Below are 17,775 nucleotides of genomic sequence, written 5' to 3'. Positions count from 1 at the left end.
GACGTATGACGTATACCAGAAATAAAAAAAGTTGGATCCCTGCTTCTCGTCTTTTCAGTTTTAACTTGTAAAAACTACATAATAAGTACCAGTTTTGTCACTATTTTTAGTATAAATGTGAAGTAGAAGCTCAACACCAGCATACTACTTCACTTTTTGCAGCAACTGAGAAGGAGAAAAATGATAGACCAGTGAACACGGGAGGCAAAACAACACGCGTCATCGGGACAGGACAAGGTAACGAGCATGCTCAGAACGACCGGAGTTAACTTAGAGTGGAATGAAGATTTACATGACAGAGGAATTAAATAGTTCAGAATTAAAATGCGAATAAACCAGCCACTTACATCTGAATTAAGTTTAATTCCAAAAAGAAATTTGCATTAGGAATTAAGTGTTTACATGGTCGTTTTTACCAGTTTAAAGTGGAATTAACTTTTATTCGGAATTAAACAGGAATTAAAACTCCCATGTAAACGTAGCAACTATCAACTAGGATAGTCAGTAGAGTTAGACACATACTTATGTTAATGTTGGATTTTTAGATGGTTTCAAAGGTAGAAAATAAATGTCAGACAGGAGAGTCCAGCTGTACCCATGAGCTTTGCTAATATGTAGCTATGTACAAGACACACATGCCGATATCAAAGCAGGATTATCAAATGCTAACACAAACAGAAGCCCAGAGAGTTTAACATGAATGTAGCTGTTACTATGGAAATACCTAATGCTGTGGTTCAGGAGGCATGTGCTAATACTAAAGTCATATTTTCAAATGCTAACAGGCTGAACCTAAGAGTGCGGCAGCAACAAGCAGCTTTAACCATAAACATTGCTAACACAGTGCTATTGTTGATCTAGCTTCAACAGGCACATGTTAATGCTAAAACAGGATTTTCTAATACTAATATAGATGTGAGCAAAAATTCTGACAGCAAAGATTAGCTCTGAATATAAACTTTGCTAACTTAGCACAATGGTTTGGCTAGGTACAAGAGGTCTATGCTAATGCTAAAGTAGGATTTCTAAATGCTAACACAGGCAGTAGCCAAGAGTCTGGCAGCAAAAAGTTTAAAATTTAATGCTAATGTAGGATTTCCATATGCTAGCACAGTCTGGAACCAAAATGAGGACATCAATGATTAGCTGAAACCTTGAATTTTTTCTAACATAGCATTTTGGCTTAGCTAGCTAAAAGAGGTGCAGCTAATGCCTTAGCTAAGACCTGCAGACTTGCTAATGCAAAGTTGGACTTTAAAATGCTAAACTAAGCAGAAGCTCGTCTAACACAAGAGGGCAGCTGTACCCATGTATACTGATAAGACATGGACCTTAGAAAACATAGCTTGATGCTAAAAAAAATAAAAAAATAATAATAATAATAAAGCAGGGGCCAAAACAGTGAAAGTTCCATGAATGTAATGAATTTTCTTAATGAATATGAAAAATTAATGTTGCTTTTATAACTAAATAGACAAACTGATTTAATGAATAGGCATAAAATGTTATTTTATTGCAGTTTTACTACTGAAGGTTTTTCAATAACTAATTAAACTGTTATTCAAAAATTAAACATTTTTGACAGATTAAAAAAATATTTTTTTTTTTTATTTTATCTTACAAAACAAATATAAAAGGATAAAATTGGACCTCAGATTTACTTAAGTGAATATTTCTGGCTCAAGAAAGGTCTGTTGCCGCATCTGCCACAAATAAGCTGTATAACATGGCTGCGAATAATGAAAAATAACCAAAGGAAGTGCTTAAAAACACTTGACTAAGAATGTTCATTTTTCACTGGTGCACAAGCAAAATTTTAACCAGACAACAGAAACTAAATTTAGTATCTGAGCGCACATTTCTCTGCTGTGATGCTGTCCGATGGTTCTGTTATTTTTTTAGCCTGCTGGATGTGACAAAGGATGACTTTTCACAGAAAACAGGAGTGCATATAAACTGAGACAGACTTGGATAATCAAACAAAGTCAAGAGAATTAAAATTAACTTGTTAAGAATTTCATGGCCCTTACTTCCTGAAGTAGCAGTGACAAATACACACTCATGGGTAATTAACCTTCCTTTGCACTTTTGCTAACATCTTTTCATTTATTCATTAGATCCAATTTGAACAGCAGAGTCAGACGTCAGAGATACTTTAATGTTCCCAGACTGAGAAACTGCAGCATTAGAGTCATTCAGCAGCACATCGTGGTGAATTTATGGGATGTTTCAGATAAACCCATTTTTAAATCTGTTATTAGTTATTCAGTTGTGGTTGAAGAGCAAAACGTTTTGCTCAAGTGAGATATTTATTTCACAGATAGAGAGTAGGAGAGAAGATGCACTCACTGGCAACTTTATTGGGTCCACCTAGCCTGTCCTTTTTTCCTTCAGAACTGCTTTAATTCTTGGCGTCACAAATCCTACAAGGTGTTGGAAACATTCCTCAGAGATTTTCTCCATGTTGACATGGAGTTGCTGCACATCATGATGAGAATCTCCCGTTCCACCACGTCCCAAAGCTGCTCTGTTGGACTGAGATCTGTGACTGTGGAGGCCGTTGGAGTATCGCTATAAAAAAAACTGTTAATGGAAACGCCTACATTTAGAAAAACCTCTCAAATGTTGATAAAGAAGTTTTTATGCTTTCATTAGGTGTTTATTGCTAAAGTGTATTGGAAATACTTTTTTTTTCCCACATTAACACATCACCAGATCTGGCGTTGCAGGTCACATGACCAGTTCAGTCCAACTAAAGATGGATTCTGGAGGATTTTTTCTGTTCTGATGAGGACAGCTGCGACAGCAGTAGTGGCAATAGAAATATCTGCTCCAAAACACAAAATGTTTTGTGTCTTTATCCTCTTAAATGTGGAGTCTCACGGGACGAGATTTTACAAGAATTATGGCTTATGAGCTGAACACCTTTCAGTGGAAACACCTTTAAATCCGCTGGATGGATCCATGTTGTTAAAAAGTCAAGTTTTTCATACATCAGCAGTGCTCATCTCCTGCTTCTTGCTTTGGGGGCAAATAACCACAATCCTATATAAGCTAACTAAAAAAAACAAATAACCAGTTGCAGCTTAAACATGCTGTGCTGGTACTAAGAGGCCCAAAGTGGGTAAAGAAAACCTCCCCCACATCTTTACACCACCAGCACCCCCAAGGCAGGATGGATCCATGTTGTCATGATGTTTCCAGCAGATTCTGATCCTACCATGTGAACGTGGAGCTGAACTGGAGACTCATCAGACCAGTTTCTCCATCTTCTATTGTCCAGTTCTGGTGAGTCTGTGTGAATTGTAGCCTCAGTTTCCTGTTCTTACTGACAGGAGGGAACCCGCTGTGGTCTTCTGCTGCTGGAGGCCATCTGCTTCCAGGCTGGACGTGTTGTGTGGTCAGACATGATGTTCTGCAGATCTTGGTTGGTCCAGTGCTTACTGGACTTCCTGTTGTCTTCCTATCATCTCCAACCAGTCTGCCCAGTCTCCTCTGACCTCTGACATCAACCAGACATTCTGGTCCAGACAACTGCTGCTCGCTGGATATTTTCTCTTCTCCAGACCTTCTCTATACACTCTGGAGATGGTTGTATGTGAAAATCCCAGTAAATACTCAGACCAACAACATGCTATGTTCAAAGTCACTTTAATCCCTGTTGTTCCTCATTCTGATGTTTGTCTGGAAGTCATCTGGACAAGTCTACATGACTATCTTGAGTTGCTAACATGTGATTGGCTGATGGGATATTTGTGTCAACCAGCAGTTAAACAGGTGGACCTGGTAGATCCACCAGTTTGAAGCAGGACTTCAGTGGCATGTAGTGGGGTCCACCAAATATAAGTTATACAAACATGTTTTATTTTTATTCTCAGATTGGGGTTCGGACATAAAGCTGCTTTTCATACATAAAAACATGAAGAAATCACTTAAAAACAACAGAACACCCACAAATGGGATTGTATAATGTTTTTAAAAACATAACACATGCAGAGTCCACGATTTATGGTGGGTCAAGTCAGTTTTATTTATCACAAATTAGCCTGAAGGAGCTTTACAGTCTGTAAAGGTCACATCACCTCCGTCCTCTGACCCGTGATGTGGATAAGGTAAACCTCCTACAGACTCTAAGCAAAAATATCTCTTCCTGGTCGGGTAGCAAGCAGCAGATTTACAGCATGGACACTCAGAATGTGGCATTTAATCCAACATCAAGGGGACTTTTAAAGAAACTATGTATTTCTCTCCAATATTTATATATAGATATCCAGTAATTCTCTTAAAACAGGTCATGAAAGCAGAATAAAACGGGGGACGCTATCATCTTCACAATGAAAGGATCCTTTTTTGGCCATTCATGACATCATATTGATCATGAATCATATTGATAACAGCATTGTCAATAATGCCTGGGACATTTCATTTATGGACCTCAGCAGTTGTTGAAGGTAATTATCGTCATGATCCGTTTCTCTTCCCTCAAGTTTTCCATGTTCCAAGTTTAAACAAGTAAATATATTAAATTAATTCAACTTAATATTTGGACTTATATAAGTAATTTAGTACCAACTGTGAAATGCAGAGACTCATGGGAAATACATATGTTGCAGGAATTTATTGATTTCCACTTTATAAATTTGAGTTATATGCTTTACTGCCTGTGTTGTGTTTACATTTAGATATCACTATTAAAACTTAATATCAGAAATTATCAGTCTCTTTTTACTTTTGTTTTTTTGGACAACGTTTACACAACATGCACATATTAACTGTCAAAGTCTTTGGCTATGTCTCCTCAACTCAAAATGACAAAATATAAGCGACGTCATGTTTAGTTTTTCAGGTAAGTTTGTTAGTTTGGCATAACCTCTGATAATTCCTGTAGCTGTGACGTCATCAGACCACGTTGTTATTTACAGCACAGGGAGCTTGGAAGTGGACTCATCCACATGTTTTGGATTTATTTAACAGTGCAGTCTGACATAAAATTAGCTGCAAAGTGGAGGCTATGTCTAGATTGATAGATAGATAGATAGTAGGGCTGTGATGTGCTTGTATCCCAATTCAATTCCGATTTTTTTGGGTGCCGATTCGATTTAAACTGTGCTTCTTACAATTCTTCAATATTGCTGATTTTTTTTTAGATTAAAAACAAAAAAATGTTTAAAACTTATTTTCTGTTAGTCATCTTTTTATTCAAATAGGAAAAAACAACACAGTAGCCAGATCATCATTCTGCTGCTATAATGCCCAAGAAAACAAGTAAAAAGATCAATAAGAACAATAAAAATGACAAAAATTTTATAATGCAATTATTTTTATTTATTTATTTGAAAAAAAAATGATTTTTTTAACAAAAGAATTTATTTTAAAATTGTGAAGCAAAAAATCCAGATTTTAGATATCGATAGATAGATATGAGAAATATTTTAAATTTCATTCAATACATGATGTGAAATACTTTCTGTTCATGCTATATTATAAAATATTTAATCAAGAACACAATGAATCTTTGAAGTTGACTTTTCATACAACTGAGTCAGAGTGACTGAAACTTTATTTGAATTAAAATCTGATTTAAGGGAGTCTGAATCCAAACTGGTGAATTTTAGGAAGTTAATTTCTGAACTTGGATAAACTTAGTTTAATTACTTGTTATAATAGCAAAAATTGAGTCAGTTCAACTATTTTATTTTTAGTGTTCTTGTTTGAAGCATTCTGTATCCTCTGAGTTGTAGGGTTTTGAGGTTAACCAGGTAAAATAAACCTGCCACAAATCAACTCTAATTTCAAGTTATAAGGGAGCAAAAGAAGAAAAATCTAATAATTTTTTATCTGTATTTTCCAGACAAGTTTTTTTTTTTTTTAAATGTTTCTTATATCAGCCTCAAAAATGGAATATTTAGCTTCTTAATATTAAATAAAGATGTGAAGATGTTATGCATTCTGTCTCTCTGAATGTTCTCGGTTTTATAATGTAAAAAGACTGCATCAATGTGGGCCGCTATTCTCCTTTTGTAATCACAAGCAGCAGCTTGTTGTCATGAACACTTGTAGGCATGTAGCCAAATATCGTGCTGAATTTTTATGAACCAAACAGCAGCTGTGATGTGAGGCTGCACGAATCTGTAACTCTTAAATAACATCATACTCTTACAACGTCACATAAGCACCGATAAACACACTTTTCTAGCCTGTAGCTAAGTGGTTTGAGGGCTAATCCTTCAGCTTTTAATACCATGGAGACCAATGTAAAAGTACCCTGATAAGCCTCCATATGAACAGGGACAGAGCTAAAAGACAAGAGAGGAAGGATGGAGAGAGAGACAGTGAATAGAATGGAAAATGGATGAAAAGAACAGGGAGGAGGGAAAGAAAAGCAACTCACCCATCTGTATCCTGGAAGTTGACATTCACTTTCTTCGCAGACCCGAGCAGCTCTGAAACAAACCAAACAGACCATCAGTAACTGTCTCCACGTGTGAAATTTACTGATGTTTCACTCAATAAAAACATGTAAAACATGTAAAAAACAAAACAAAACATTGAACTCTGTAATATTTCCACCTGAATAAAAACAAAGAGGTCGTTCTCTGATTGTGAGTCATTGTCTGAGCGGCTGTATGCATCACAGCATGTCGTTTCAGCCCCGTGGTTATGACATTCGCACATCATTCAAATGAATGACATCATTCAGAGCGATGACAGAATTAAATATAAAAACCAAGCAAATCCATCTGCAACAGATTTAAACCCACTTTTGCCACGTCTTGCTTGCATTATGTTTTTGTATTATCAGAAGAAGATGAGCTTACGATGTAGACGTATTCAGAAAGAGAAGAGATAAAAAGAGGCAGCACAGTAGACGCTGGTGGTCTGTTTGGCCGTTTAACGCAGTACATGTTTGTCTTCTTTGTTCCTTTAACTGGTTGCATAAAAGCTCAACTATGCAGCACTGCCCCCCCATGACTTCCAGTGGTATTACTCTGCTACGTTGGGCTACACAACCACAAGCTGTATGAAAACATACTGAACTAGAAAAGGACTCAAACACCGCAGACCTCCACCCAGCAGCTCATTTCTACCCATGTTGTGATTTCCAGCTTATGTTCTAGTCCAGGGGCGACCAATCCCGCTCCTCAAGCGCAGTTCTGCACATGTTAGTAGTTTTCATGCTGCAACACACCTGGCTAAAAAAGATAAGCAATTCGCAGCTTGATGTCAAGCTCTACATAAATCTGTTGATTCGGTCTGATGTGCGTCAGGTGTGTTGCAGCAGGGAAACTCCCAACACGTGTAGAACTGCAGTTCTCGAGGACTGGAGTTTCTAAAGGGTGATGCAGGAGTGGAATTTCCACTCCCATCCCAATCCCATCCCAATCCTTATAAAAAATGACTTCCAATCCCATCCCACTCCCACTCAGAATGATTCCCGCTCTTGTTTTTTAAAATATATAAATTATTTATGCAATAAGTTGAATTTGATTAAATGACTAAATTCTGCTAACCTAATCGTCATTACTTTTAACGCTGCGTTGTAAATCCATATTGGTTTCTCCGCGGGTGTTTGCTAACTCCATTCCTTTTCTTATTTCAGTTCTGACGGGGAAGCAGTGTTGGCTTCTGGGTAGTGTAGTTCTTTTTTTCTTGGGTTACATTGTGAGATTATTGAGCGAAAACTAGAAAATGGCAGGGCTCGTCTTTTTTTCCTTTTCTTTTGTTGATTGTTGGTTGGTTGGTACCCGCTCCCGTTTGCTCCCTTTAACTTTTTATCCTCTACCGTCCCAATAACTTGATCAAAAGTAAAATTGACTCCCATCCTGTGGGAATCCCGCAGGAATCCTGTGACCCACGGGATTCCTGACAAAATGTCAGCCTCTTTTTCCCACCGCCGTTCTAGTCCTATTTTCATTTTATATGGATACACTATAAGATCCAAACAGACACTGATAATGAGTCCAAAGTGTCTTGGCGATATTGTGGTGTTTGCTGCATGTTCATATCTTCATTTGTTCTCTTGCAGTGAAGAAAATCCCAAAGATTTTTTTCCTCTTCTGGATGGTAATATTGAGAATTCTGTCGGGATCCAGATCTATGGTTGATATCTATACTGAAAATAGCTCGATATTAATTCCATGATATAGTCCTCTTCAAAAACATTCCAGGATCCAGATGGTGATCCAGATCAGTCCCATAGTTTAATGGAATCAAAGTTAGGCAGAGAGCTGTTCTGGAAAAAAAAAAAAAATCATGACAATCCGTCCAGTAGTTTTTTTTATGAAGTTGCCAACACACAAATAAACAAACCTCCGTGACCTCCCTGGCGGAAGGAAATATGCACGTAAAGGAAGCAAAAACATGGACGTAAGATCTGTATTTAACAAGCAGCAACTTCCGCCGGTTAAAAGTGAAGCCTATGCGGACGTGCAAAAAATTGCAGTTCCCCCTTCATCCACTAGGGGCTGTCACTCAAACAGAGCAAATCCCCATAGACTCCCATGTTAAAAAGACCAGCTTCATGGCAAAAAATAAACATGTTTACAGCCTGGGTCAAAAATCCATTTTAGGTTTAATAGGTCAGGTTTACCTTCATGACAACTGTGTGGGGAGTAAAATTTTTTCTAACTCGCTCATTAAAAGTAATTTAATCTAAAAATTTTGCATATTTAGGGGCGTGTCCTTTTGATTGACAGGTACCTGATCTCCCGCTTCAAGTAAGAAGAATGTAGAACAACCGCGGTTTTTAGCTGGTTAACAGTGTGACTTAGCTTTAGCCCGCTTACCTCCGTTAGCTGGTTAGCTCCTGTTATCTCGGGGTTAGCTCGGTTAGCTCTTAGCTACAGGCAGCTCAGTGCGCTAAATGTCAATCATCCACCATGATCCTCACAGCCCCTTACTAAGTTCCACCTCTTTGCCCATATTTGTATTTTACAGGCAAGATGACACGCATGCCCCTGTCAAGTTGGCGACGGTAGGAACCGCCCACCGAGCTTCAATTCAGCTCTTCAGAAACCTCCGGGTGACGTCACGGAGGCTCGGTCCATCTTTTATATACAGTCTATGGTATTTAATGAAGAACAGAGATGATGCCATTGTCGTGCAGACTTTAAACGTTTCCTGCCTAGTTCTCCACAAACCTTATAATGATGCATTCATTTGAGTCATGTGTGTTGCAGCAGGGAAACATCTAGAAACTGCAAGACACTGACCCAAGAGGTCAGGAGTTAGCTAAGAGCAAATGTAGCACAGACTGCAAACTGCGTAGGCAGAGCATTGCAGATGTCATATTGGACAGTTCTAATGTCTCAGCCTCACTTCGGATGCCTGTTTGCTTGTGGACTTTAACGGCTATCCTGCTAGTAGCATTTTTGGATTAGTAAGTTGATTCAAAATTCCAGCATTTAAGTCCAGGACCTTATTTTCTGCACATTAAACCACATTTTGTGACTTTTAGAGCCTCAGGAGTAACTTAGGAAGGCGGTCAGAGGAAGTCAGGAAGCAGAGGAGATTTGAAGCAGGTCAAGTTTATTCACACACAATCTTGTGCACATTGGCTTGAAATAACATTGGCAGATCCCTGCATGCGTGCATCCACACACACATCTGCACACACATCAGTGTAACCATGCACTAAGTCCACTAAGAGAACATTCAGCTGCTTCCCCCCTCATTATTTTCATCCCCTGCCCTTTGTTTTTATATCTCCTGTTAGCTGATGATGCAGAACTGAGGCGTAGCGACGATGAGCCTGCACACTCCCATTTTCTCTCAGTTTTTTCCCCTTATTTGCCACACACACACACACACACACACACACACACACACACACACACACACACACACATGCTCCCTCTAGGGTGCAGGAAACAGGACAGTTGCTCCATTGTAGAGAAGACAGCTCCCAGCAGCACTGCAAGAGGAACATTGATTTCCTTGCAGACTATTTCTGGCCACTGAATGCAGGGATTCACTCCATCTCTCATGTACACAAACACAAGAGCTTTCAAAGGCAGAATCACATCCTGCATGTGTTGTGGCTGAGCCATACGTGTCCGTTAATAAAGCAATGTGGTGAAGTTGCGGTGAAAGAAAGGTTCAAAGCAACTGAGGAAACAGACATGAAGTTTTTCTGCTTGTTGTTTTATTTCCTGCCCTCCCTACTGATAAGCTCGTCACAATGACTGGCTTCTTCCCAAGAAAAAAAAAGGACAAACCACTCTGTCTGTTCTATCAGCCACCAACCGTGACCTCCTGACACCATTATATCATGGCTACCAGCCATAAACTATGACCCCGGTCTCCGTGTAGCCTAGTTATGAGAGAGGAAAATGGACACACCCAAAGGAAAAAATCCCAGAGCTACGTCATGTTTTTGAAACAGACCTTTGTGACTCAGTGCATCTGCTTTTCACAAGCTACCAGAAAATCCACCTCGCAGGCTGTTCCTCGTTCTGTTGAAGGGATGCGCTTTGATCCAAGGAGCCTCGCCTGTGTCATTTAGTGGCAGTTGTGTTCATGACAAAAGCCGTCTCAATGCACTTTTAAAGATACAGTCCAAACCTATAATTACCCACTTCAACCCAATTTGATTGTATAATTAATAATAGTCAAGTTTATAATAATGGAGTTCATACAAGGTTGGCACTGAAAGTTTATGATTCAAACCCCATTCTGAGTATGTAGACCAGGGGTGTCAGACTTCAGTCCTCAAGGGCCAGAATCCTGCAGGTTTTAATTCTTTCCCTGCCCAAACACCATCCATCCATCCATCCATCCATCCATCCATCTTATGCCGCTTATCCGGGGTTGGGTCGCGGGGGCAGCAGCCTAAGCAGGGAAGCTCAGACTTCCCTCTCCCCACCAACATTTGCCAACTATGCGGGGGGGATCCCGAGGCGTTCCAGCTGAGAGATATAATCCCTCCAGCGTGTCCTGGGTCTTCCCCGGGGTCTCCTCCCAGAGGGACGTGCCCGGAACACCTCACCAGGGAGGCGTCCAGGAGGTAAAAAAACCAGATGTCCGAGCCACCTCAACTGGTTCCTCTCGATGCGAAGGAGCAGCGGCTCTACTCTGAGCCCCTCCCGGATGACCGAGCTCCTCACCCTATCTCTAAGGGTGAGCCCGGCCACCCTGCGGAGGAAACTCATTTCAGACGCCTGTATACGAGATCTCGTTCTTTCGGTCACGACCCACAGCTCATGACCATAGGTGAGGGCAGGAACATAGATCGACTGGTAAATCGAGAGCTTCACCTTCTGGCTCAGCTCCTTCTTCACCACGACAGACAGGCGCAGAGTCCGCATTACTGCAGACGCCGCACCGATCCGTCTGTCGATCTCGCGCTCTTTAAACTCCTCCACTTGAGGCACTTGAGGCCCTGTCCAAACACACCTGATTTAAATCAAATGGATCCAACAGCTTCTTGTCAACCTACGCATTAGTTTTGGAAAGGTGTGTTGGAGTATGGAGACAACAAAAACCTGCAGGATACCGGCCCTCGAGGACTGGAGTTTGACGGCTGTGATGTAGAGGGTTGGCAGGCGACAGTGAAAAGAAAAACCAGCCAATAAAAGTCAGTCTGATGCTGACTCTTGTATTATCTGTAGCTTTATCACTTTCTCTGTTTAAAATCTTCTTGGGTTTCTTTATTGAATCAGCAATAGTGAAATTTCAAAATGGCTGGTGTGTTGATATCCAGTTGCTAGCATGTGATGCGCTGCTGTAAAAAGATGCACTGGGAAGGATAAAACGTTGTGATTTTTCAACCTCCGGATGCTGCGGAGCAACATCACAGCGGCATTAAAAAAAACAGTCAGAAGCTGCATTTGCAAAATAAAAGCTACATTTCTAAAATTTAGACAAAGTATAATTGCTATCTAAAGGTGTTTAGTGCATAAGCCACAAGAATGAAGGCTATTGCCAGGTAGTGTTGTTTCAGTGTTTTCCACTTTCTGCGGAAGATTTGCTGCGACATTTCGTCGAGTTTCTCCCTCATTACCCCTTCTAACTCCTTGTAAAACTCTACATTTCGCTGTTGTTTGTGAAGGATGCACAAACATCAAGGATGGTGGTTCTACTTTTGTCTTTACTTATTTTGAACAAGATTTTCATGTCCTCCTCTTTCCATACGTACTGTGTGATCTTTACTTGAAATAAACTGGTCAAACGACCCCCTTTATCCTCTACAGTGACTTGTAAATGCGACGGACGGACCTGTTTGCAAACTAACTCATGTAGGAATTCCTCTGTTTGCAAGTATAAAGTCATGTTAGATAGCCGTCATTTTCCAGATAGAAGACATGGAGAACCAATCCCGACTACTTGTGGCATGGAGTTGTTTTTATTTTGCATGAGCTATGACGGACCAATGAAATCAGACGACAGCACAAACTACAAGAAGCTAGCAAGACTGAACAATGCAGCAGTTGCTGCTAGCTGCGAATAGTCGCTGCCAGATCCAGACGGGTCAGAGTGGCATGATTGAATCGTCATTCACTGAAGAAAGAATAATCATTCCTAATTCAAGGCCATGAATAGTTTTCCATGGAAAAAAACGTCCAGATGTTCAGTTTTAATTAACAGATTTGTTTTCATCTGGGTCTTGCTGAAAATTTAACTTCAACACAGATAACAACAAACCATCAATTTAGTGCACACACTGTAGCTTCAAAGAGATGTCGGCAGTAGTTTGATAATTTATTATAGCTTTTCACATTTCCTGCAGTCTCATTCCGAACCATACGTAAAATCAGCTTGACGTCTTCACCATAAAGTGCTACAAAAGCAAAATGTCAGCAACTGTTCATAATTCACGGAGCAAAGAAGCAGCATTTTGCTTGTGCTGCAGTCTTTCTTGTTTCTTGTGGGGTTGCCAACTTTCAGCTACCAGCTGCAGTGATGCTGTTGCTTCTGTCTGGAAAGTAGACATTCCAGATTATCCAAACAAATTGGAAGATTTGATAACAGTTTAATCAGACAATAATGAAGGAGAGCTCAAAACCCCCCATGTAGCTGGCAGCATACTCGGCACAATGTTTATGTGTTGCCATAGTAACGTCAGAAGTCGTCATTCATGCTGTTTTTCTTAAATTAATTATTTTATTAGCTTTTTTGTGTTTGGTTGTATTATTCTAGACTGCTTTGATGATTTTGGCCATTGTTTGATCGCTGTGCTGCTGTTTCTGTAGGGGGGAGAGTTTTACGTCATGGGTCATGTGGCTGCGCCGTGAAGTTGTTCACTAAGCACCAAAAAGAGTCAAGTAATAGAGACATAAGGAAGAGTTTTATGCTCTTAACAATTCTACTGCTGGTCTGAAAGGTGAACACGGTATGTTTGTTGAGCTATTTCTTTAGTTTATGTATATATTGTATTTAAAACGTGAATGTTTTCTAATTTATTGGTGATTGGAAAGGAATATTTGAGTTTTAAATTTGAAAAGACATTTTTGTCTTTCAGTTTTCAGGGTGTTTCGTGGTTCATGGAATAAAGAAACCTATGCTTCAGTAAGATGCGTGGACTTTTTATGACCAGAGTAGTTACAACCCACAAAAACAAAAGTTACTTGGAATGGGGAAAAAAAAGCCAATCCATGAAGTCCATTATTTCATATTAATGTATCCATAATTAACCCAAATTTGTGTGTGACGACGGTCTGTTTATTTCTTCATGATTTGCTGTACACATTGCTAATGTTATAACAATCCCAATTCTAAAACAGTTTGGACGCCGTCTAAAAAGTAAATACAAATATTCAACATATCAGATCTTAAAACAAACATTTTACCATTTCCTCAAAATTTTTTAGCTTATTTTGAATTTCATGGTAGCAGCATGTGTCAAGAAAACAATCTCAGCCATCCATCCATTTTCCTAACCACTTCGTCCAATTCAAGGTAGTGGCAAGCTGGAGTCTTTCCAGGAATCATTGGGCGAAAGGCAGGTGCACCATGGACAGCTTGCCAGTCCATTACAGTAAAGCACAAATTAGCTGATATAATCAGTTTTCTGTCAAATTCTAAAATTAGCAGATTAGATTAACTGCAGGTGAGGGTGTCATGTTTGGGTATAAAAGGAGTATCTGGCAAAAGATTAGCTTTCAAAGAAAGGAAAGATTTGGGAGCAACTGTTTGTGGAAAAACTCAGTCAAAGACTCCACAATGGGTTCCAAAAAAAGTAATCTATTAAATGAAAAAGGAATAAAAAAGTCTTCTTGCAATTGCAATTTGTTCAAAGATTCCGAATCTTCAGAAATCAAAAGATCAAAAACAGAAACAGTTGTTGGGTCAGTATGAGCTTTTAGATCTGCATGAGACCATCATTCCACAATGATCAACACACTCACATGGGCCTGGGAGTACCTTGGAAAACCATTTTCGCTCGACATTCCAACACTGCTTCAAAACTGCAACTTGCAAGATTATGGACATGATTATTCTGTTGTCGGATGAGTGCATAGATTAGCTCCTTAATCCTTTCGTGCATAAATTAATAAAAAATAATGCAACATTTTTTTTAAATACAGTGTTTTACCTCTACAGACTTGGTACTTTTGTTTATTAGTGATATTTAGAATTAATCATGATTTATTATTTATTTTAATGTATTCTATAAAATATTTCTAAAAAGATATAATCACAATTATATTGTGTAAATCTTCTATAAAAATATAGTTGTATCATTTTCTTTTCCTATTAATTGCAAAGGCAAACTTGTGTGATTACATTATGTTCAGTTATATCATTATTTATTTATTCTCCTGTGAGTGGAAACGTATTGGATGACTCACTAACATCCACTGTAGTGGTTTATTTTTTAAAAAAAATACCATCCTCATTCATGAATATGCAAGAAAAAAGAGACTAAAAGTTGTCCACTACAGGGCCACTATGCATGAAAGGGTTAAATCTGGTCCCATGTGCCAAAGAAAGACCAACTATGGTTTTATCAGAGGAAGGTGCAAAAGACATCGATAATATAGAGCAGGGATGTTCATCTGTGATCCTGATGGACCACAAGCCTGCAGGTTTTCTACATATTCCCGCTCCAACACACCTGACTCAATCCGTCATTGTGCGGAACTTTGTTGAAACTACGATCCATTTAATGCAAACTGCCAGAACAGTCGCCCTCGAGGACCGACTTTGGACACCCCTGATATAGACACAGATCAACTTCCATGATATGGACGACTTGCATCTACGTGATGCAGAGAAGGATGCTGGAATTCACCACTTCCATCAGGAGTAATCCATGTCAGACCTCTTTCTGTACAACTTACATCACTTTGGCTTCAAAAAATCCACATGTATGTGTTTGACTTGACTAGAGCAGGGATTCTCAATCCTGGTCTTAGAAAAGACAGTGTCCTGCAGGTTTTAGAAGATTCCCTGATGTTGATGATGTACCAATATGTACATGTAAACAATATGTACCTAAACAGTACCAGCACAAAACAAGAACGACAAGCAGAGTGTAAATCATAGACTGTATATAAAAAGATGGGCGGAGCCTCCGTGATGTCACCCATAGGTTTCTGAAGAGCTGAATTGAAGCTCAGTGGGCGGTTCCTACCATCGCCATCTTGGTAGGGGAATGCGTGTCGTCTTGCCCGGAAAATACATATATGGGCAAAGAGGTGGAGCTGAGAGGGGGGCTGTGAGCGTCATGGTGGATGACTGACATCGGGTGAACCCCGAGCTGCCTGTAGCTAAGAGCTAACCCTGAGATAACAGGAGCTAACCAGCTAACGAAGGTAAGCGGGCTAAAGCTAAGTTATATTGTTAACCGCTAAAAACCGCGGTTGTTCTACATTCTTCTAACTTGAAGCGGGAGATCGGGTACCTGTCAATCAAAAGGACACGCCCCTAAATTTGCCGAACTTTGAGATTCAATTACTTTAAAACGGGCGAATTAGAAAAAAATTCACTCCCCCCACAGTTGTCATGAAGGTAAAGCTGACCTAATAACCGAAAATGGATTTTTGAACCAGGCTGTAAACATGTTTATTTCTACTGTGAAGTTGATCTTTTTAACATGGGAGTCTATGAGGATTCGCTCTGTTTTGGAGCCCCTAGTGGATGAAGGGGGAACTACAGTTTTATGCACTTCCACATAGGCTTGGCTTTAAAACCGCCGGAGGTTGCCGCTTCGTGTATACTCTTGTGATGTTGTAATTTTAATATAATTAATAAATATTATTCTTATAAGTAACATTTTCCATAATTTAAGGTGTTTTTGCAAAAAAAAATAGTGACTAAATAAATAAATGAAAAGCAAATTTTCCATAGAAGCTTCTGGCATTTTAGATTTCACCACAAAAAATTCCTGGTGGGACTGATATTGTTGTTGTTGTTGGTTAATCTGTATGAAAAAGCCCAGTAGAGGCAGTGTTTGGACTACGGGTCACTGGAACTTGTTGGCTTCTACAGGCTAACGCTTACTCCAGATAATAAATGATTAGATGCATGAGTTACCTGCCAGGTTATATGAGAAGCTGCCTCTGTTCACTCTTCCTACACATGATTGGTCAGATCACTAGCTCTATTTCTGCAGGAATACAACATCCTGCCATTTCCTTGTGCTGTAAAAAAAAAAAAAAAACATCTCAAGCAGCTCTTTTCCAGTCTATTTTCATTAGAAAAACTCTCCTTTCAACTTTATTATGATGTATTTGAACAGTTGAACGCTGAACTTTGGATGAGACGTGTAGAAGACGTGTATTTAAGACAAAAATCCATCATGTTACAGATTTAAATAAAATGGAAATTAGGATTCTTCACAGTAGCGATTGAAGACGTTCAAGTGGGTCAGTTAGCAACACATGGCTGGTCATAAATATTTCAGTGCTGCTTTCAGACAACAGAGTGGCCAGTAATGAGACCTCCTCAACTTCCGATAAATTAAGTCGAAACCAGTTCAGATTATCACTGTGTCCAGGCCTGTTGTGAGTCTTTGTATTTGCTGCTTAGAGATGCTGGACAGCATTCATGTAAATAGCCATGACAACCAGCGTAACCGTGGTTAGGCAGGAGCCATCCATCCAAAAAACATCCAAACACTCCACAGAGCTGAAGCAACACACACGCTCATACACATATTTTCAAAAGGAGTGAATAGTTAAACCATCTGTCTCTGGTCTCCTGTTTGCTTCACGAGGCAGCTGTGAGGCTGAATCTGCACTTGCTGTCAAAGTGTCTCCTGATTTCTGTCCAGCCAGACATGCCAGAGGAGAGAAGAGCATCTGCATTGTAAATCTAAAGATCGCCGTATCTGAGAAGAGCAGAAGTTAGAAAAGAAAACAGCCCTCTTAAATTCTAAGGTTGTAATTATAAATATACGCAAAGCAGCATCTGAAAAACTACATTGTGATTTATTAGCCTGTAGAACAGCTTCAGCAGCAGTAACTTAAGGCAAAGTTTTCTGTATGTAGTCATCGGGTTTTGGTCGAGTCTTCTGCACAGCTCTCGGTATTCCAGTCAGGTTGAAATCTGGACTTGGATCGGGTCAACGCCTCCATTCTCAGTAGATCTGCTGCTGTGTTTGGGTTTGTCGTCCTGTTTCATGACCCAGCTTTAGCCAAGCTTTTATCTGTCAGACAGATGGACTCACCTTTCACTCCAGAATACTTTGGTCTACAGAGGAGTTCCTGGTCAGTGACCGCGATGATCAAGGAGTCCAGGTCCTGTGGCTGCAGAACAAGCCCAGATCATCACCCGTCCTCCACCGTGCTTCACAGTTGGGTGTGTTTGGTTTTTTCCCAGCATGTTACGGTG

At 39.7% G+C, this 17,775-nt stretch overlaps 1 protein-coding gene across 1 annotated transcript in view; it reads right to left on the bottom strand.

Moving 5' to 3' along the window:
• The window catches only part of caskin1 (CASK interacting protein 1), a 152,550-nt gene that overhangs the window by 73,763 nt on the left and 61,012 nt on the right, over nt 1-17,775 (bottom strand). Inside the window, exon 2 of the mRNA XM_079253398.1 lies at nt 6,392-6,443. Within this exon, the coding sequence (XP_079109524.1) occupies nt 6,392-6,443 (52 nt within the window). The remainder of the gene's footprint in view (nt 1-6,391; nt 6,444-17,775) is intronic.

This window comes from Telmatherina bonti (genome assembly GCF_933228915.1).
Source record: "Telmatherina bonti genome assembly, chromosome: 14".
NCBI classification, from domain to species: Eukaryota; Metazoa; Chordata; class Actinopteri; order Atheriniformes; family Telmatherinidae; genus Telmatherina; species Telmatherina bonti.
The sequence above is the reverse complement of the archived record's forward strand: the minus strand, read 5'-3'. Positions and strand labels throughout refer to the sequence as shown.